General features: G+C 46.0%; 1 protein-coding gene across 1 annotated transcript in view; it reads right to left on the bottom strand.

Moving 5' to 3' along the window:
* Positions 1 to 8024: 8024 nt before the first annotated feature.
* Positions 8025 to 17202, bottom strand: part of LOC126543275 (glutamate receptor ionotropic, kainate 1-like) — a 94471-nt gene continuing 85293 nt past the window's right edge. The window contains exons 7-8 of the mRNA XM_050190406.2: positions 14026 to 14309; positions 8025 to 10011 (exon numbers count right to left, since the gene is read on the bottom strand). Coding sequence (XP_050046363.2) covers positions 9783 to 10011; positions 14026 to 14309 — 513 coding nt within the window. The 3' untranslated portion in view covers positions 8025 to 9782. The remainder of the gene's footprint in view (positions 10012 to 14025; positions 14310 to 17202) is intronic.

Below are 17202 nucleotides of genomic sequence, written 5' to 3' on the forward strand. Positions count from 1 at the left end.
TTCACATAGTTTGCTCTCAGCGTTTGCCTACGTTTCACGCAAGAAGCCGGTTCGGGAGCCTCCATCGCGGCGACCGCGCGCAGTGGCGTTTACTGTACGTATTCGGTAAAGAGATAGCGTCTGTAAACGATTCAGGGCTTTCAGTTTGCCTAAGATTATTATTTGGACAGTAAAAAACTTCTCTCGTTTCGAAAGTACTTACAGAAATGTCCGGGAGAGCTCGCGCGTGGTGTTTTCAGTGAGCGCTGACAGCAAAAGCTATGAGGAGCGCGCCACGTGATCCCTCATACTACGCCAGCGAGGTGCTTCCGATAGATGGCGACTCCGTAACTCCTCGCCGCCAATATAGACCGTTTCATCGGGCGAGGAGGAAGGGGGGCGCGGAGAGCCTTTCCTCCTCTCTGGCTTGGGCGATCCGGCGCGGCGCTGCTTGAAAGTATTGCTGTCGCGTGCTGCGGAACGATTTCGAGATGTTTTAGATCTTACTTTGTGAAATTTACGCCATGTTCGTTGATATAATGTCGTCAGGGAAGCCTTTCGGTGCATCGGTATAACTACTGTAAGCAGAAATATGTCTTGAGGGAGCAAAAATGTTACACGCATAATCAGCCGCGGTGTACTCGCATTATCAGTCGCGGTGCGAGTATGTGTTGTTTACTATTTTGCTTATATCGATTTTAATTCAACAAAAAAAACGGCGTCTCTGTATTACCAACATTAAATGGTAAATCAGCTCACTGTCTGATCGATTGGCGTAGGGAGTAAAATATAAAACATAAGAGCGCATGCTCGTGCACGGCCAACCTAAGGCAACCACGAAACATCTGAGCGGCAGGCGCTATCAAATATTTGTGATACACTGGCATCGTTCTCACGCATTTCAAGTCTAGTATGCTTGAAATTAACATATGTCTACGCTAGCCTTGCTGCATGAGGCCCATGGCGCTGTTCAGCACAGCGACCACTGCGCTGGGTGAGCCAGCACGACACACAAGCTGCGTGCTTCGGCATTGCCTTTTTGGCCTGTATACAGCCATAATATATGAGAGGGTTCGCATAAAAAGAATGCGATAGCTATTTTTGAGCGCAAAATTTCCGTAATACGTGTCAGTGCGTCGTAGAGAACTGAACGAACACAACCGGAAAAAAAATTCGGTTATCATCCTCTTTCTCTAAAAAGCGAGAGAAAACGGGCTAACGCCGCACAACGTTTATAAATATATAACCGCTCATTCCGTATGCTTGGACCATGTGCTATACAGAACAAAGATATCTGTAATCCAGCCCCTACTACTGCTTAGGACGCTCCCGCAGTTCGTAAACGGTCGCTTTGCTGGACAAGCTTAATTCAGACTGTAAGGTATGCTGCTATTACTAGCCAAAACTATTTTATTCATGGGTGGAAACCTCATCCATCCAACCAAGTAGTCACGCAATGTAACCTGCAGTGAAAAGTTTGAACGCTTGTCAAACAGCACAGCTCCTATCGTAGCAGAACAGTACCCACGCTGTTACGATCGTCGCGTATGTTTCATGGCTCCTAAACCGCAGCTTACAAATAGAGGATAATACTGCAATAAGGTCACATTAGTGATTGGAACATTTAGAAATACACAATTGATCTCCGAGGCTGATTGTAGGCTCAAATATGCGAGCACCTTCTCTTTCCTCCACTGCAACATTCGTAGTTTATCCAAGCATCATGATGATCTATTGAATTTTCTTTCCATGCCTGACCACACATTTTCCTTTGTATGCATGCTTATCGGGGACCTGGCTAACATCAGCTGATGGAAATTTGTATGGTCTGTCTGGCTACAAATCTGAAATAAATAATCGTACTTCCCACCACAGCGGCGGGTCGGCTGTTTTCATCAGAACATCATTGCCCTACGTTCAACGTTAATTAAGATCTTGCTTTTACGGACTTGTGCGAATCCATCTTGCTAGGGTTTGACCGCAATTACCTGCCAGTTAATTATAGTAGCACAATAGTAGGTGCTATATATCGCTCACTGTCAACCTCATATGAGGAATTTTTCTCTCAATTGGAAGAAATATTACATTCCTTAACGAATAAAAACAAAGATATAGTAATTTACGGAGACATAAACATTAATAATCTCGATTTCAACTGTCAGTCCTGCTATGACTATGTAACTTATCTACTCAGCTATCGCTTTTCTTCCATAATTCAGACTCCAACTAGGCGTGATCTTTCAGGCTCTTCAACGCTGATTGGTCACATATTTTCTTCATTTGATTCTGATTCTGATTGCTCTTCTGGAGTAATCGATTATTCAATCACTGATCATTACCCCTTGTTCTTTTTGTCTAGGTTCAGAAACAGTTAGCAATTCTAAAAGATAGGTTAAATCTTCATTCAACAAAACACAGTTTATTCATCAGGTTCTTACCACAAACTGGGATGGCGTATATATGGAAGGTTCTCCTAAGAAGACATTTTCTATGTTCCATTCCTGAATTACTAAATCCATTGATCAGTGTACTGCTTATTCACAAGTAACACATTGGTATTCTACTCCAAGAAGTCCTTGGATCACAGATGCCATGTTGCGTTCCATAAGAAAAAATAATCTTCGCAAAAGACTAAAATGACAGCCCTTTAGCATTAATGCGAAAAGTCGCTTCCGTACATATTCATGCATTATTTCTGCCGTTCTCGGGCGCGCAAAACGAGGCTACTGCCCCCCAAAAAAATAATTGAAAAGGGAAAAAATACCAGGCGTAACGGGAAACTAAATCGACAGTTTATTCATATGAAAGCGCCTGACCCTGCCATCAGAAATATGGTCCTCAATGATCATGAGTACACCAGAGATACTGATGTTGCTAACGCATTTAGTGAACCCTTGCTGCTTCTGATAACAGTCCTCCAGCTAGTGCAGATAGTGCCTAGTATTTCGCATAGCTCATGCCCATTTCATATTGGTCTTGTTTCACCGCGTGTAGCCGACAATGTTATTTTTCCTTAAAATCAACTGGACCTGCCCTTGATTCGATCAAACCAGCTCATATATGAAGCTTGTTTCTGCTGACATCTCACCTGTCCTTGCTGATATTATTAACGAAATGTTCCGTTCTGGGGCATTTCCTAACTCACTTAACTATTTCCCTACCGTAGACGACCTCAGCTCGTCCACACGGTTTGTGTACGAGCTGGGCTCGTCCACGCTGGAACAAGCGCTTGCGCGCTGCGGCAGTCAAGCTGCCCTGGTGAATTTCGTTTGGTTCTTTTTGGCATCGACAGATGGCGCAGCAAAAAAAAAAACTCATTGAAAGCTTGCATTTTGGAAGAGTAACGTTTCGATGCTGGCAACTGGGATTTAAAAATGGCGTCCTCATCTGTGTGTGCGCGTGGCGGCAACGGCTCCGATCCGGAAAAAAAAAGGGAAAAAGGGTTTGTTTACGGAAGATTTGTCGGACTCAGCGAGTGAAGAAGAAGTTCAATTTTCCTCCGAGAGTGGCGGCGACGATAGTGAGCCAAACTTGCCTTGATTCTTGGTCGATCCCCGTGAGTGAGTAGCGCCAAACTCATCAAGGTCGTCATCATCGTCATCATACTGAGCAGCATATCTTCTCTGAGTTGTCGAATTCGGACGACGACAGCGTCTCAACGTGTCGGCAGTGGACAAGGTTTGTTTTCACGGCCGCGCCTGGCATAAAGGTACCTGTGACGGAGGACGGGAACTGTGCGTCGTATTTTGAATTCTTTCTAACGAATGAACGAACAGATTTCATTCTCCGAGAAACCAACCGCTACACGTACCTGCTGCGAGGAATGTAGAGCAGCACTCTGCACTATTCCGTGCTTTTGAAATGTACCACACCAAGTCTACAATTTGGGGATCTGATATCCCTCGCCACAAGCACGAGCCCCGCTTGTCAGAGTATCGTTTTTTAATTTTTTTTTTTTTAATTTTGAAGACATTTTTTGCAACGAGGACTACAGAAAGTCGGAGACTCTCCGCTGTACAGTGCAGTGAAGCCAATCCTCTGTCCATACTTTCAACAAAATAATTTGCGCGTATCTTATAAATAAAGTGCTTTTAAGGATATTTTTGGTTGTATCAAGATGCGTAGAATTATTTCGGCAAATAAAGAAAGTAGATAGTTTTGTATCATCTTTAGCCAAAATACGCGGCAGAAGAAGGGTTAAAGTTGGTAAAATAACTCATGTCTTCAAAAAAGGCAATAGTGAAAATATTAATTACCGTCCCATTTTTATCTTGCCATTTTTAGCAAGGTTGTTGAATAACTTATATATACTCACCTCATGAACTACCTAAATAAGTTTAGGCTTATCAGTCCCCTCCAGTTTGGCTTCAGACATGGCTATTCAAATGAGTTAGCTCTAGTTCACTTTACAAAAATTAAATTATTGGGTTTTACGTGCCTAAACCACGATCTCATTATGAAGCACGCTGTAGTGGGAGCTCCTGAAATTTGGACCACCTGGGGTTCTTTAACGTGCGCCTAAATCTAAGTACACGGCTGTTTTTGCACTTTGCCCCCATCAAAATGCGGCCGCCGTGGCCGGGATTCGATCACGCGACATCGTTCTTAGCAGCCCAACACCATAGCCACTAAGCAACTTCGGCGGGTTCTAGTTCACTTAACTGACAACATTAGGCAAGTCATTGATGGGGGACTAATTGTAGTGGCTATATTTATTGCTCTTACAAAGGCATTCGCCACACTACATCATTGCATTCTATTCTAAAAAAAAAAAATCTAGAGCAATGCGCCATTACTGGTCCACCTCTCGAACGTTTCCGCTGCTACTAGTCTAATTGTTTCATAGTTGTTTGTGTAAGTGATAGTGCTCTGCCAATAAATTAATTATCAATGGTGCTCCTCAGGGTTCCGTATTAGTTCCGTTGCTTCTTTATGATTCCTAAATGACTTACCATGTACTGAACGAGAAGAAAGGTGGTCAACCTAGGGGCCCGATTTGTATTAGTCATATCATAAGAAGCCAACAAACACAGACACCAAGGACAACATAGGGGAAATTACTTGTGCTTAATAAATGAAATAAAGAAACGATAAATTGATGGAAATGAAAGTGGATGAAAAAACAACTTGCCGCAGGTGGGGAATGATCCGGCAACCTTCCCATTTCGCGTGCGATGCTCTACCAATTGAGCTACCGCGCCGCCACTTGCCCATCCACTTTCTTGGGTATTTACGTTTCCTAGTAGAACCCTGGGAGTGTTAGCCAGCACCACCACTCGCAGACCTTGGCGGCGGATGTGGAACATTCTTTCTGCCGCAGGCGTCACGAGAACATGATCTTTTTTTGGTGAAGGCAACCGGTCAATGAACCCACACATGCTACCTGAAGGCATCAATGTTGCCGGATTCAAGACCCTCGTTATGTAATAAACGAGAAGAAAGGGGAGTAACCGAGGGGCCCGATTTTTATTAGTCATATCATGTACTGACCGATTCAGACTGCCTGTTATATGCCGACGATACCACATTATACTCATCTCAGCACACACTAAACGCTTTGCAAGCCACACTCAATACTGACCTCTCCAACGTCCACACGTGGTGCACTTTAAACCAACTGCGTATAAATCCAGTTAAAACAATGTCAGCCCTGTCCCACAGTCCACAAAAAGTAATAGTAAATCCCACAACAATTTCTTTGAATAATTATGAACTACCAATATCTGAAACAGTGAGATTTCTTGGTGTTCTCCCTGACAAACACCTAAAATACCGCTGTCATGTCAGTTCATTACTGCACAAAGTGTCATTTGGTATTCATGTTCTCATCAAAACGCGGGCATGCATACTATGCGCCGCATATCATCACTTCCTTATATCATGCATATATAGCTAGCCATTTATAATACTGTTTGCCTACATGGGGAAACACGTATCCTACTCACCTCAAGCCTTTAGGACGCCTATACAAAAGCAAGCAATGAAACTCATGACATTTAGATCGCTGCGCTGCCATTCCCTGCCTATTTACTAACATATTTGTATTTTACCCCTTCGGTACTTAGTTCAATATGAGTTATCACTTCTCATGTTTCGCGTCATTCATACTGACGTACCTACGGATGTCCTTTCCTTGCGTCACATCGTTAATTCATACTACACCAGGTTTTCTGAAGAGAATAACCTTCTTTTACCCAAAATCACTTGTAATTATGGAAAGTTTGCCCTCAGATTCGGTGGTATAACTGTTTGGTATGCAATTCCTGCAGACATTAAGATAACCTCTTTTTTGTACTCCTTTAAACGAAAACTAAAACTAACATTGTTAGGAGAGCTGCTTGCACTATGGTCTTTCTCTCTCTCTCTTTTTTTTTGTTGTTGTTGCCAATTTCCTTTTTTTTTTCTGCGGACGTATGTTTTCTAGTACCTTTGTAGCAATTTCCACTATGTATAAATTTCCTCACTCTTATTGCTTATATTCATTTTAATCAAATACTTTCATGTTGTATTGTTATAAATACTTGATAAACAATCTTGATAACCTGTATCTATGGCTCTGTTAGCTTATCATAATGAAACAACCTTTTTTAATTAGCACAGTTATTTATTTCAATGTTTCATCTTGTTTTTTTTATTTATTTATATAACAATGTACTGTGTATCATCGTTTCTTCAATGCATCCTACTGCTGTTTATAACATTATCATGTATGCATTGTGAAGCAGGAGGTCCTCCGGCCAGTTCTACTGTGGGACCTCCTAATGTACTGTTGAAGATGTATGCCTGTTTTCTCTTGCGCTACAAATAAACTTCAAACTACTAGGTGACATCTGAAATACAAACAAGCGCACGTGTATATTTGTGATGTGAAAGAAAAATTTGATTCGATTTGTTTGATTTCAAGCCACGCTGGCAGCAAGTCTTGTTTTGAGGGAAAAGGCGATTCCAATATGCACACTGAAGCTTGCTTAAACCATAAGTTCGTGCGCCGTGGTGATTGGTAATGGCCTCAGTGGCTCTGGCCATTGCAGGGAGGAAAAACTATTATTGCATCAACCATATACGCCAAATTACCAAAACTCCTGCCCATGAGCCGTAGTACATTCGTGTTTACTAGTGTATCGGCAACAAAGAGTCGGCTTTTCACGTTCCAGCACCCAATAGAGTCACGGTTTGTATATCATAGGACCTCATCTAATTCGAAACAACTGTTTGTACAAACTGCTGCCAATGAATTCTGTTGCAAGTTGGTGTAATATAATTTCTCTCAAATCAATTATAGATACATTGACTCAATTAAATTTGTAAGCTGATTACTGTCCGGCATCATACGTAACATCAGTTGCAAATTGTTGCTAAATTATCCGATCAGCGAGTTCAATTTCATCATACCCCTAGTTACATGGGTATAACTGGAGACGAGGGAGCTGACTGACCAGCAGCTGCTGACCAGTCCTAGAATGGGAAGACCCATCGGCATGTTCATTCCATTGGATGCCAAAAACGACATCCGTAAGCTGCGCAGGAAATTGTCTGAAGGCACGTGCATGATTCGACGAGCGAGCCAAGATCATCACTGTTATATGGAGTACACCCTTTCCTGCAGTTATCAGTAACTGTGAAAACTGGTCGTACATTTGATGCCATTGCGCAGCATTTACGACTGGACGTTGCGATACACCTCGCTTTTTGCGCTGCGTGAGAAAGAAAACAACTTTCTAGCTGCACCTACTCTGGCACCCCGGGCTATTCTGTGGAGCGCTATATTATGGACTGTCCGAAGCATCAAACAGCGATTCCATTCACGCGGGAGTTGAGCCACTTGGGCAGCCGCGCGCGCGTGCGTGTGCGTGTGTGCGTGCGTGCGTGTGTGTGCGTGCGTGCGTATGTGTGCGTGTGTGCGTATGTGCGTACGTGTGTGCGCGTGTGTGCGTGTGTGCGTGTGTGCGTGCGTGTGTGTGCGTGTGTGTGCGTGTGTGCGCGTGTGTGCGCGTGTGTGCGTGTGTGTGCGCGCGTGCGTGTGCGCGCGTGCGTGTGCGCGCGTGCGTGTGTGCGCGTGTGTGTGCGTGTGTGTGTGCGCGTGTGTGTGTGCGCGTGTGTGTGCGTGTGTGTGTGTGTGTGTTTCTTTTTTTTTAGCTGAAGTATTTGTTCTACGGCCATGCCCCGCTAAACACAGGTGTGCTTCAAACGTCGGACGGAATTTCCTTGCAGAGAGCAACACAAATAATTTACTTTCGTTCGCGTTGTTAGCTTTAGTTTCAAACTCTTATGCATTTTGTTTGCTTCAGGGGCGCTATAAAGTAAAGCTATTCCAAACTTTTATATTTCAATTCTGCAATCAGCGCGCCGCGATTGGTCGAAAACCTTTTTGGATCACCCCCACTTCGGCTGTCTGTCACGAGACGTCACGAGAACCGCGATAGCACAATATCTGATATGACGCTACACACTGATTATGCATGAATAGACAGAACAAACGAAAAATAGTTATTTCTGATTCGACGCCTTTTCGTCATTAGCCCTCGGCTATTGGTCAAAAGGTTTCAGACTGCACCCACTTCACCTGCCTGTCACGCGACGTCACAAAACCACGGAAACTCACCGCGTCAAAGTGGCGTGTACGCGTTAAAGATACATTAATATGCCGAACAAAACTGAATTTTTTTCTGAATAGCCGCAGGCTGCCCCGTTCCGAAAGGAATTAAAGATGGCTGCCGCCGATCGCTCAGGCACTGGCTACTCATACCTGCCGGAGAGCATTATTTGCGTATAATAAAACCTTTTGCGTGGCCGTGTAACCTTTCGAGAGCTTTCGGCACGTTTACGACCTCGTTCTGCCCACTATTCTTTGCTGACGATCCATTTTAGCGTCATTCTTAAGTTTCCGTTGCATGCCGCCACAATTTTCGACGAGCCATCGCAAGCTAAGTAAGGGAAAGCTGACCAATCGCAGACGCCGGCACTACCTTCTTCATTCGGTTATCGATTTTCAGTGCACTGGCTCGCCCCCATTGAAGCCCTCTCCACTTGAGTGTGCTCCTCGCTTCTTGTCGGCCAATTAAATAAGACAAGCCACTCAGTGTAGGCAGTGTTATTTGTTTTTAAAGCAAACAAAAGTGACTTCCCATAAACGAGGAGAGAGTTTGATTGGTCTGTTTAGACAACCCTTCGGGTCAGCGCCCGATGCTTGCGTCGGCGGTTACGCAAATTTGACGTCAGGATATTGGAATAAAACATATTGGACTAGCTTTACGTCATGGGGCCCCAGGTGTATGAACAATATGACTTTCGTGTGTGCATGTAATTAGTGGTTTTATTGCCAAGAATGGCGAACTACAATTTTACACTTGCGCGGAAGGAACGCCTCTCTCATCACCTTCCCCCTAACACACTTGTCTGTGTGCGTGTGTGTAAGCTTAGCATGTTTGTGTCTCCGTGGTACGCGCGAGGGCGTTATAGGGGGGAAGGAGTGGCTTGACTGTGTGCTCCGGTAGGCGACAAACTCCTCGCCCACTCCTCGACAAACTCCTCGCCCAACATCCGCCGACATCACTGTTTAGCCCTGACATGTGCTAGGAAAATATTTCTATATGTAGTTACAGGAAGCTCGGCGGCTGGTGACGCATGACAGCCTTCCGGTGGTTTGGAGTGTAGACTAGTCCCTTGTTATCATGTCGCAGACCACAGCTGGCGGTAAGGACCTGCCCCCCCTTCTCTTTTGTGCCTTTCTACTTTCTACTTTTTTTTTTTTTTTTTTTTGCTGCGTGGCGTCGGCTGGGCTTTTCGATTGAGCCGCGTCACTGTCAGTGGATGGACGGCCCTCGGCCAAGACAGAGCTCGAGCGCGCAGACGGCCATCGCGACGACCGAGAAGGCCAGGTGAGCGAAGAACAACCCGGTGAGATCCTCGAAGCGCAGAGTGTCAAATTGGTAGATGCTCGAGCGCTGGCTTCCGGCGAAGCAGGCACCGCCGGGTGGCTCTAGTACGTAGGACTGCAGCGCCGGCACGCCGGCCTCCATCCACCACTTGACCCTGCGGGGAGACGGGTGCACTGTACCGTTGGCTGCGGGGCACGCGTTGAGCACGCGCACGGGGAAGCGCAGGGAGAATCGAACTTCTAGCAGGTGGCTACATGTCTAGACTGACGGCAATATAGCGTTGCGTCAATGGATTACAGAAAGCGAACGAAGCAATGCTGTTCCATCGTGTCGCTATACACATTTTTGTACTCTTTTGAAGCGCCGTTTTTAACAAAGTAAACCGGTAATCCACGATGACGATGTTATATATATATATATATATATGTGTGTGTGTGTGTGTGTGTGTGTGTGTGTGTGTGTGTGTGTGTGTGTGTGTGTGTGTGTGTGTGTGTGTGTGTGCGCGCGTGTGCGCGTGCGTGCGTGCGTGCGTGCGTGCGTGAAAATCCGAGGACACCTAAGCACTTCTAAGTAGTGAATGCGAAAGCATTAATGTCCGGTTGAACGTCGCCGAGCGGTCCTTTGAATTAGGAACTCCTCGCGGGCAACACCTGGCGCGCTATCGGTGGAGCAGGTGTCCCATTTCGCCCGCTCTGCTCCGTCGAGGAGAGCTCGTGATGTGGCGTCGCAGCCAAAGGCAAATGGAGCTTAAGAAGAAGCTCGGGTGCTCCCATCTAAATACATGTAAAAGGAGAATTCGTTTTTCTCGGCCCAACCGCTGCACCAAATTTGACAAGGTTTGTTGCATTTAAAAGAAAAACTTAAAATCTAGTGACTGTTGGTTTCGGATTTTTGATGTAGGTGATCAAGTTTTTATTAAGAATTGCCATAGAACGAAAATTTTCAAAAACGAAGCTATCAAATTTACAACTCTGTAACTCAGCAACGAAAATTGATAATAAAATTCCGCAAATTGCATCTAATAGCACGTCTAAAGCGGACAAAATTCATATGTTACAAATTAATCTCAAAGAATTTAGTAATATGTAAATATAGCTTTTGCAGAACCCTTGTAAACAACGTAACAAATGCACGTAAGATCTAAAATGACGTATCGAATTTGTCCGCTTTCAATGATCTAATGGATCCCGTTTATAGAACCGAGATATCCGTTTTTTTTTTTTTTATGCAGAGCTATGAATCTGTAAACTTCGTGCTTCTATTTTTCTCAAACCTTCGAATTTTTGAAAATTTTTAAACAAAATACAGGACCTAAATAGAAATTCCGAGACCAACCGTCACTAGAATTTAACTTGATCTCTAAAATGCATGAAATTTTATTGAAATCGGTCCAGGGGTTATCTCAGAAAACGTTTTTTTTGTGTGTGTTTTTACATGTATTTGAATAGGCCGCGTCGGAGTTGGGCCCGAGCTAAAGCTTCCGCTTAAGTGCCGTTTCGCTGCTACAGACGACAGACGCGAGGCTTTTTCGCTGAAAGAGCCATTTGACATTTTCGCATCAATATTTTCTTCCAACGGCTTATAATGCCTACTCCCTCTGCGCGTCTGCATGCACGCGTGTGTTTAATGGAGGAAACGCAGTAATGCGCGCGCGATGCTAAACAAGAATGTATCAAAAGAGAGCTTCCGCGTGCACTGTTTTATTGGACCTTTGGGACATAGCAGGACAAGCAGGACAAGCTTCAAAGCGCACATATGAAGCGCGCGCGCAACCTTGGTGCAGACAACCATGCACGTCCTGTAGGAGGAAACGTGCCCGTCACCTATACAAGTACATGGCATAGGCACGTACTCAGGATTTTTTTTCGGCGGGGGGCAAACCCAAGGTAACAGTTATATGGAAATGAGGGGGGGGTTGCCTTTACTAGTACAAATGGGAATAATGACCACCATTCGCCATAAAGACGCGTAAACCCGCAAATGAAATAAGGTGTATCTCACAGGTACGCCTGTGAGATACACCTCTCCTTTACTTGGCAAACAAGGAACCAGATCAAATGGACTCGCGCAGGAAAGAACCGCAGGAAGAACACTGCCAAGAACAAGTTAATACGCGAAAGTGTAAAACAAAGATTTCTAGTGGCGTTTTTTGAATTAGCTCTGGAAGAATTGTAGAGAAATATATAGTTGTGGAACAATCACTGTTCTTTTGGATCCCTCGTTTACTGCTCTACCAAGTTAAGTGCCAAAACTGACTCGTATTGTTATTTGGGAAGTTGCGTAACGATTGTTAAGAACGGCCAGCTGCAGTGCAAGTTTTGCCAACCAGTTGCGACTGTGGAAGCAACATCTCGGGAGCATCGCCGCCAACCTCTAGCCACGGCGTGGCGAAGTCGACTTTGTGTCGATATCAATACGCGCATCCTCCACTCTCCGTCGGTTCAGCTAGGAGCCATTGTGACGGAATGAGTTCGGCGGGCCAACTATTGTTACCAAACTCCCCAACGCGAACCTGATCTGCTACGGGTGCGCGAGTTGCCGCGGGAACGCCGTTTTGCGCTCCTTCCCACGCCCCGACCAAGACGCAAGACAACGCGCTACCCGGAACGGCTCCGAGTTCTATGAAATTCGCGTGGTGTCGGTTTCGGGCCGTAAACACGTGTGTGTGTGCATGTGTGTGTGCAAACCGTCCTGTGGAGAGGCGGCTAGTTTGCGATGACTAAACGAACGTTCGCATCACCTTGTATCGGGGGAGGACCGAGTGTTTAAAAACTGCTGTTGTGCGGATGCTCGACACACTTCTCTTAAGCAGTCATGTTGGACTGAGACTCTCTCTCAAGCAGTCATATTAGACTGATGTACTTTCTCAAACAGTCATGCTAGACTGATATAAATACTGTAAATAAACCCATATTCCTCGTTCTCGATGAGAAGCAGTGCTTCCCTTCAGCAACGTCCTCAGCGTGGATTAGTTGGACGACGGCATGGGCCAGCTACCTTCGAATTCATGCTGGACTCCAATCTTGACAACAGATCACGAGCGATGGGATTGAGCCCCAATCCTGACAACTGGTGGCAGCGGTGGGATCGTCCGACAACTCTTACACGATGCGTGGCCGCCGGTCCCGTACAACCGCATACAGCGCAGGACGCAGTGGTTTTAGACTTACTGCGCCCACCAGGGAAGTTTAGAAGAACACCCACATATAAGCACAACAGAGAAGTTGCTGCGTCAGATGGCTTAACTGATAACTGTAGAAGAGTCATTAAAATACACGGATTTATTCTCCACTTCCGGCGGCGTTTTCTCTACTTCCTTTTTCACTAAAAAAGATGTTTATCCATAAATATTTTCACAAGCAACGCTTAAATTTGTTATTTTTTGCTTGTCCTCCTGTTTGGCTGTTGCCTCGCCTCTGTCAATAGATTGCTTAATTTCTCAACTTGTGACGACTTTTTCTTCCGGTTGCCAATTCTTCACAAAAAGTGCTATGCAATTAGCGAAAAATAAGACGAGGTAGCAAGTGACAGCCATATTGCTTATGGGTTTAACGGTTACTGCAGGGTTTGATGATGGACGCCGTTTTGCATTATTTGATTTTCTACCTTATCTAACCCATATCACGGGTATATGGTTCCGAGGATCTGCCAGCGTCGCGGCGAGCCGTCACCCGGGGAAATATTGAAGCAAAAGGAAAATTTAAACACAACTGGCGTTTTCTCCGGCCGCAACTCGTTCCACGAGCATACAGACCAGCTGACTACGAACTGAATACCTTTCCTGGTCCCTGGATCAGTCTAAACAAAGAAGGTTGAGCTAACGAAGTAACAGCGACGCTCGTGACCGTTGAATAGATGGTGACAACTGAACGCATCTCGAGTTAATCGCGCAGGCACCGAATCGATGGAAAAAACTGGCCTTCACACCCCAGGAGATGCCGATAACTACCGCCATCCAAAAGGAGTAAAAAAGGCAGTAAAATATTGACCGCCGAATAGCTGTCACGTCTCAAGATTGATCTGGCGGCGCTTTAGGAATGTGTGTGAGGAGTGGTGGCATAGGCGGGGGGGTGGGGGGGGAGGTGCCGCGGGGGGTTGGCACGTACCTAGGGTCCCCCTAGGTACGTGTCTGACCCGACATCTACCAGCGTGTTGTGCGTGCAGTTACCTTTTGTTCATCTCCTTGAATAAGTCCAAAGGAAATTCCTTGCTGGCGACCCAGACGCTCCTCCAGATGAAGAGGAATCCCTGGCTTATGTAGAAGCGACCGCGCAGGATAGAGCAGTAACGCTTCAGCTCGAACTTGGACGCAGACTTCCCAACCAGCAAGACTGCTTTGTTCCGCAGTATATCCTCGACGTCGTTCTGGGCGTACAGTACGGGGACAGGTCTCAGGCCTTGGTGTCGTTCCACCATGTCCTGTATCTGACGGTAGACTCCAGACTTTGAATACTGCGCATGAAGAGGACACTTACTATATAGCAATTGCCGCTTGAAGAATGAATTTCTTCAAGCGGCAATTGTGCCGCTTTCTTCTTTTTTTTTAATTATGGGGTTTTACGTGCCAAAACCACTTTCTGATTATGAGGCACGCCGTAGTGGAGGGCTCCGGAAATTTCGACCACCTGGGGTTCTTTAACGTGCACCTAAATCTAAGCACACGGGTGTTTTCTCATTTAGCCCCCATCGAAATGCGGCCGCCATGGCCGGGATTCGATCCCGCGACCTCGTGCTCAGCAGCCCAACACCATAGCCACTGAGCAACCACGGCGGGTCCGCTTTCTTCAGTTGTGTCCTTCTTCAGTTGTGGTCGTTCGCTTTCCTGAGCGAGTGCGTCTGTGTCAGAGGGCAGTGGCGCGCGCGCGCGCACGCACGCACGCACGCACGCACGCACGCACGCACGCACGCACGCACGCACGCACGCACGCACGCACGCACGCACGCACACACACACACACACACGACATTCGTGCGTGCATGTAATTAGTGTTTTTATTGCTAAGATAATGAACTATAATTTTACCCTTGCGCGGATCATAAACGCGCTACTCGGTGAGGATGCGTGTTTGTCACGAAAAAAATGTGGGCAGTTTGCACTACTGGTACAAGGCTTGGTCAAAGCGGAGCTAGTTCCGGCTTTTGCTAAGGGCTGCTAGGTTTTGCTAAGTTTTGCGAAGTAATACATGGCTCGGGCATGTTCATACTACGTGTTGCTAGGTTTTCCCAAGTCGGGGGCCGCCGAGCACTCAGTCGGCAGCGTTCGTTGTCTCTGGCCCGAAACTCGGGATCGTCGGGCTCGGCGACGGCATTTGTCGGCGGCGGCGTCGGCGCGATGGGCCGGATCGGCTTTCATTCGTCGATCGTAGTCCCGCTGAGCCGCGCGCCGAGCTTCCTTGTAGGCGGCTTCTTCTTCGGGAGTCTTGCCTTTCTGCGGTCGCCCCGTGGTAGCTGTGCGCGCACGTTCAGTAGACGAGAGAGCCGACACGTCTGTCGGCGCGCCGCCTACTCGGAGCTTTGTAGCATATCAGTGACGTCACGGCTAAGCGGACACTTGCTTCTCCTCGGCTGGGGAGAGAGAAGGCGAAGCGCACGCATGCCGCGGCGAGACTGCGCCCTACGTACGTGTGTGTTGCGAGAAGGTCGCGTGGCTCGGCGACGCATAGCTGGGCCGAGTTTTCTGTCGGCACGAAACGGACTTACGAAAAGCTTAACGCCTCCGCGGTTACAAAAACAAAGAAACAAAGTCTTAGACAACCTCTTCGCCCCTGGGCACAGTTCAAGTTTATGACTGAATATTTTGTACCGGTACATAAATAAACGTATAAAAGACCCGTCGCACAAATTTTCAAATCGTGAAATTCGGTAAATAGAAACTTGTTACAGAGTTTCGAAACAGAGTATTCACACCCCGTAAAGTTTTACGACGGACTCACACCCCATGTTTTACCTCACATATGTAGTCAATCGTTCGTTAAATAAACTTGTCTCCGTTTTTCAAACAGTACAACTGTAGATCAAGTTACTCCGGCTTTCTTCTTCTCCTTCTTCATTTTAAATATTATGCATATTTTTAAGTATACCTGTGGCAAATAGCACAATTTTAGTTCTTGAGCTGGATTATTGGAGGAGCCGGACTTTCACGAGAAATCGAAATGCATAATTGATTAATTAACCACTCTTTACTAATTAAGCTTTCAAGTAAATACTTTACGACAGACATTGCAATTTACGAATTATAGCCAGTAAGTTCGCAAGGCGTATCCTCGTGGAACGATTTCCGAAGATGATTCTGGTTTCGAGATATTCATTCTCAAAAGTGGGGGCCTAAGAACATTGACGTTCCTGTTGTTCTTGTGCTTCGATGCACAAAGCAACGTTTTGTTTAAAGAGTCGGTCAGACAACAGTGCATTTTTGCCGCAAATTTGACGGCGCATATCCTGAAACCGCTGCCATCCTCAGAATTCGTTCCAAGTGTGTGCACTTGCGAAATCACTGGCTGCATTTCGTGAATCGCAATATGTGCCAAAATAGTGAAAAGTTGTTAATTAGGCAATAGTGCATTTCGATTTATTGTGTAAATAATTTGCACCTCTTCGGGCAGTGTAATTCAAGGATTATAACTCTGCCACAGACATTCTTCTTTTTTTTTCATTCGGCATAGTCTGTAATAAAACCACTTTCTTTCTTTCGTTTATGAATAGCCCGGCTCTCTTTCAGTGCTCCACACCAGTTCCGTAAAAGTGATGGGATAGTAGGAGCATGTTATGCTGCTTAAGGAACGTGTGGCGAGGTGATCAGATGCGCCATTTTAAGTGTGCTTCGTGGAGGACTAGGACCTGGCGTTCCGAGCGTTGACATATGTGCAACAGTGAAAAGCAGATGTGTGTGTGTGTGTGTGTGTGTGTGTGTGTGTGTGTGTGTGTGTGTGTGTGTGTGTGTGTGCGTGCGTGCGTGCGTGCGCGTGTGCGTATTTGTGTGTGTGTTTGTGTGTGTGTGCGTGTGCGTGCGTGCGTGCGTGCGTGCGTGCGTGTGTGTGTGTGTGCGTGTGTGTGTGCGTGTGTGTGTGTGTGTGTGTGCGTGTGTGTGTGTGTGTGTGCGTGTGTGTGCGTGCGTGTGTGAGAGAGAGAGAGAGAGAGCGTGTGTGTGTGTGTGTGTGTGTGTGTGTGTGTGTGTGTGTGTGTGTGTGTGTGTGTGTGTGTGTGTGTGTGTGTGTGTGTGTGTGTGTGTGTGTGTGTGTGTGTGTGTGTGTGTGTGTGTGTGTGTGTGTGTTTGTGTGTGTGCGCGCTCTCAATTATCAGAGATGATAAAATGCGCAGTTAATATTTTATTCGCTCTTGGTAGTGT

The sequence above is a fragment of the Dermacentor andersoni genome, chromosome 1 (assembly GCF_023375885.2).
Source record: "Dermacentor andersoni chromosome 1, qqDerAnde1_hic_scaffold, whole genome shotgun sequence".
NCBI classification, from domain to species: domain Eukaryota; kingdom Metazoa; phylum Arthropoda; class Arachnida; order Ixodida; family Ixodidae; genus Dermacentor; species Dermacentor andersoni.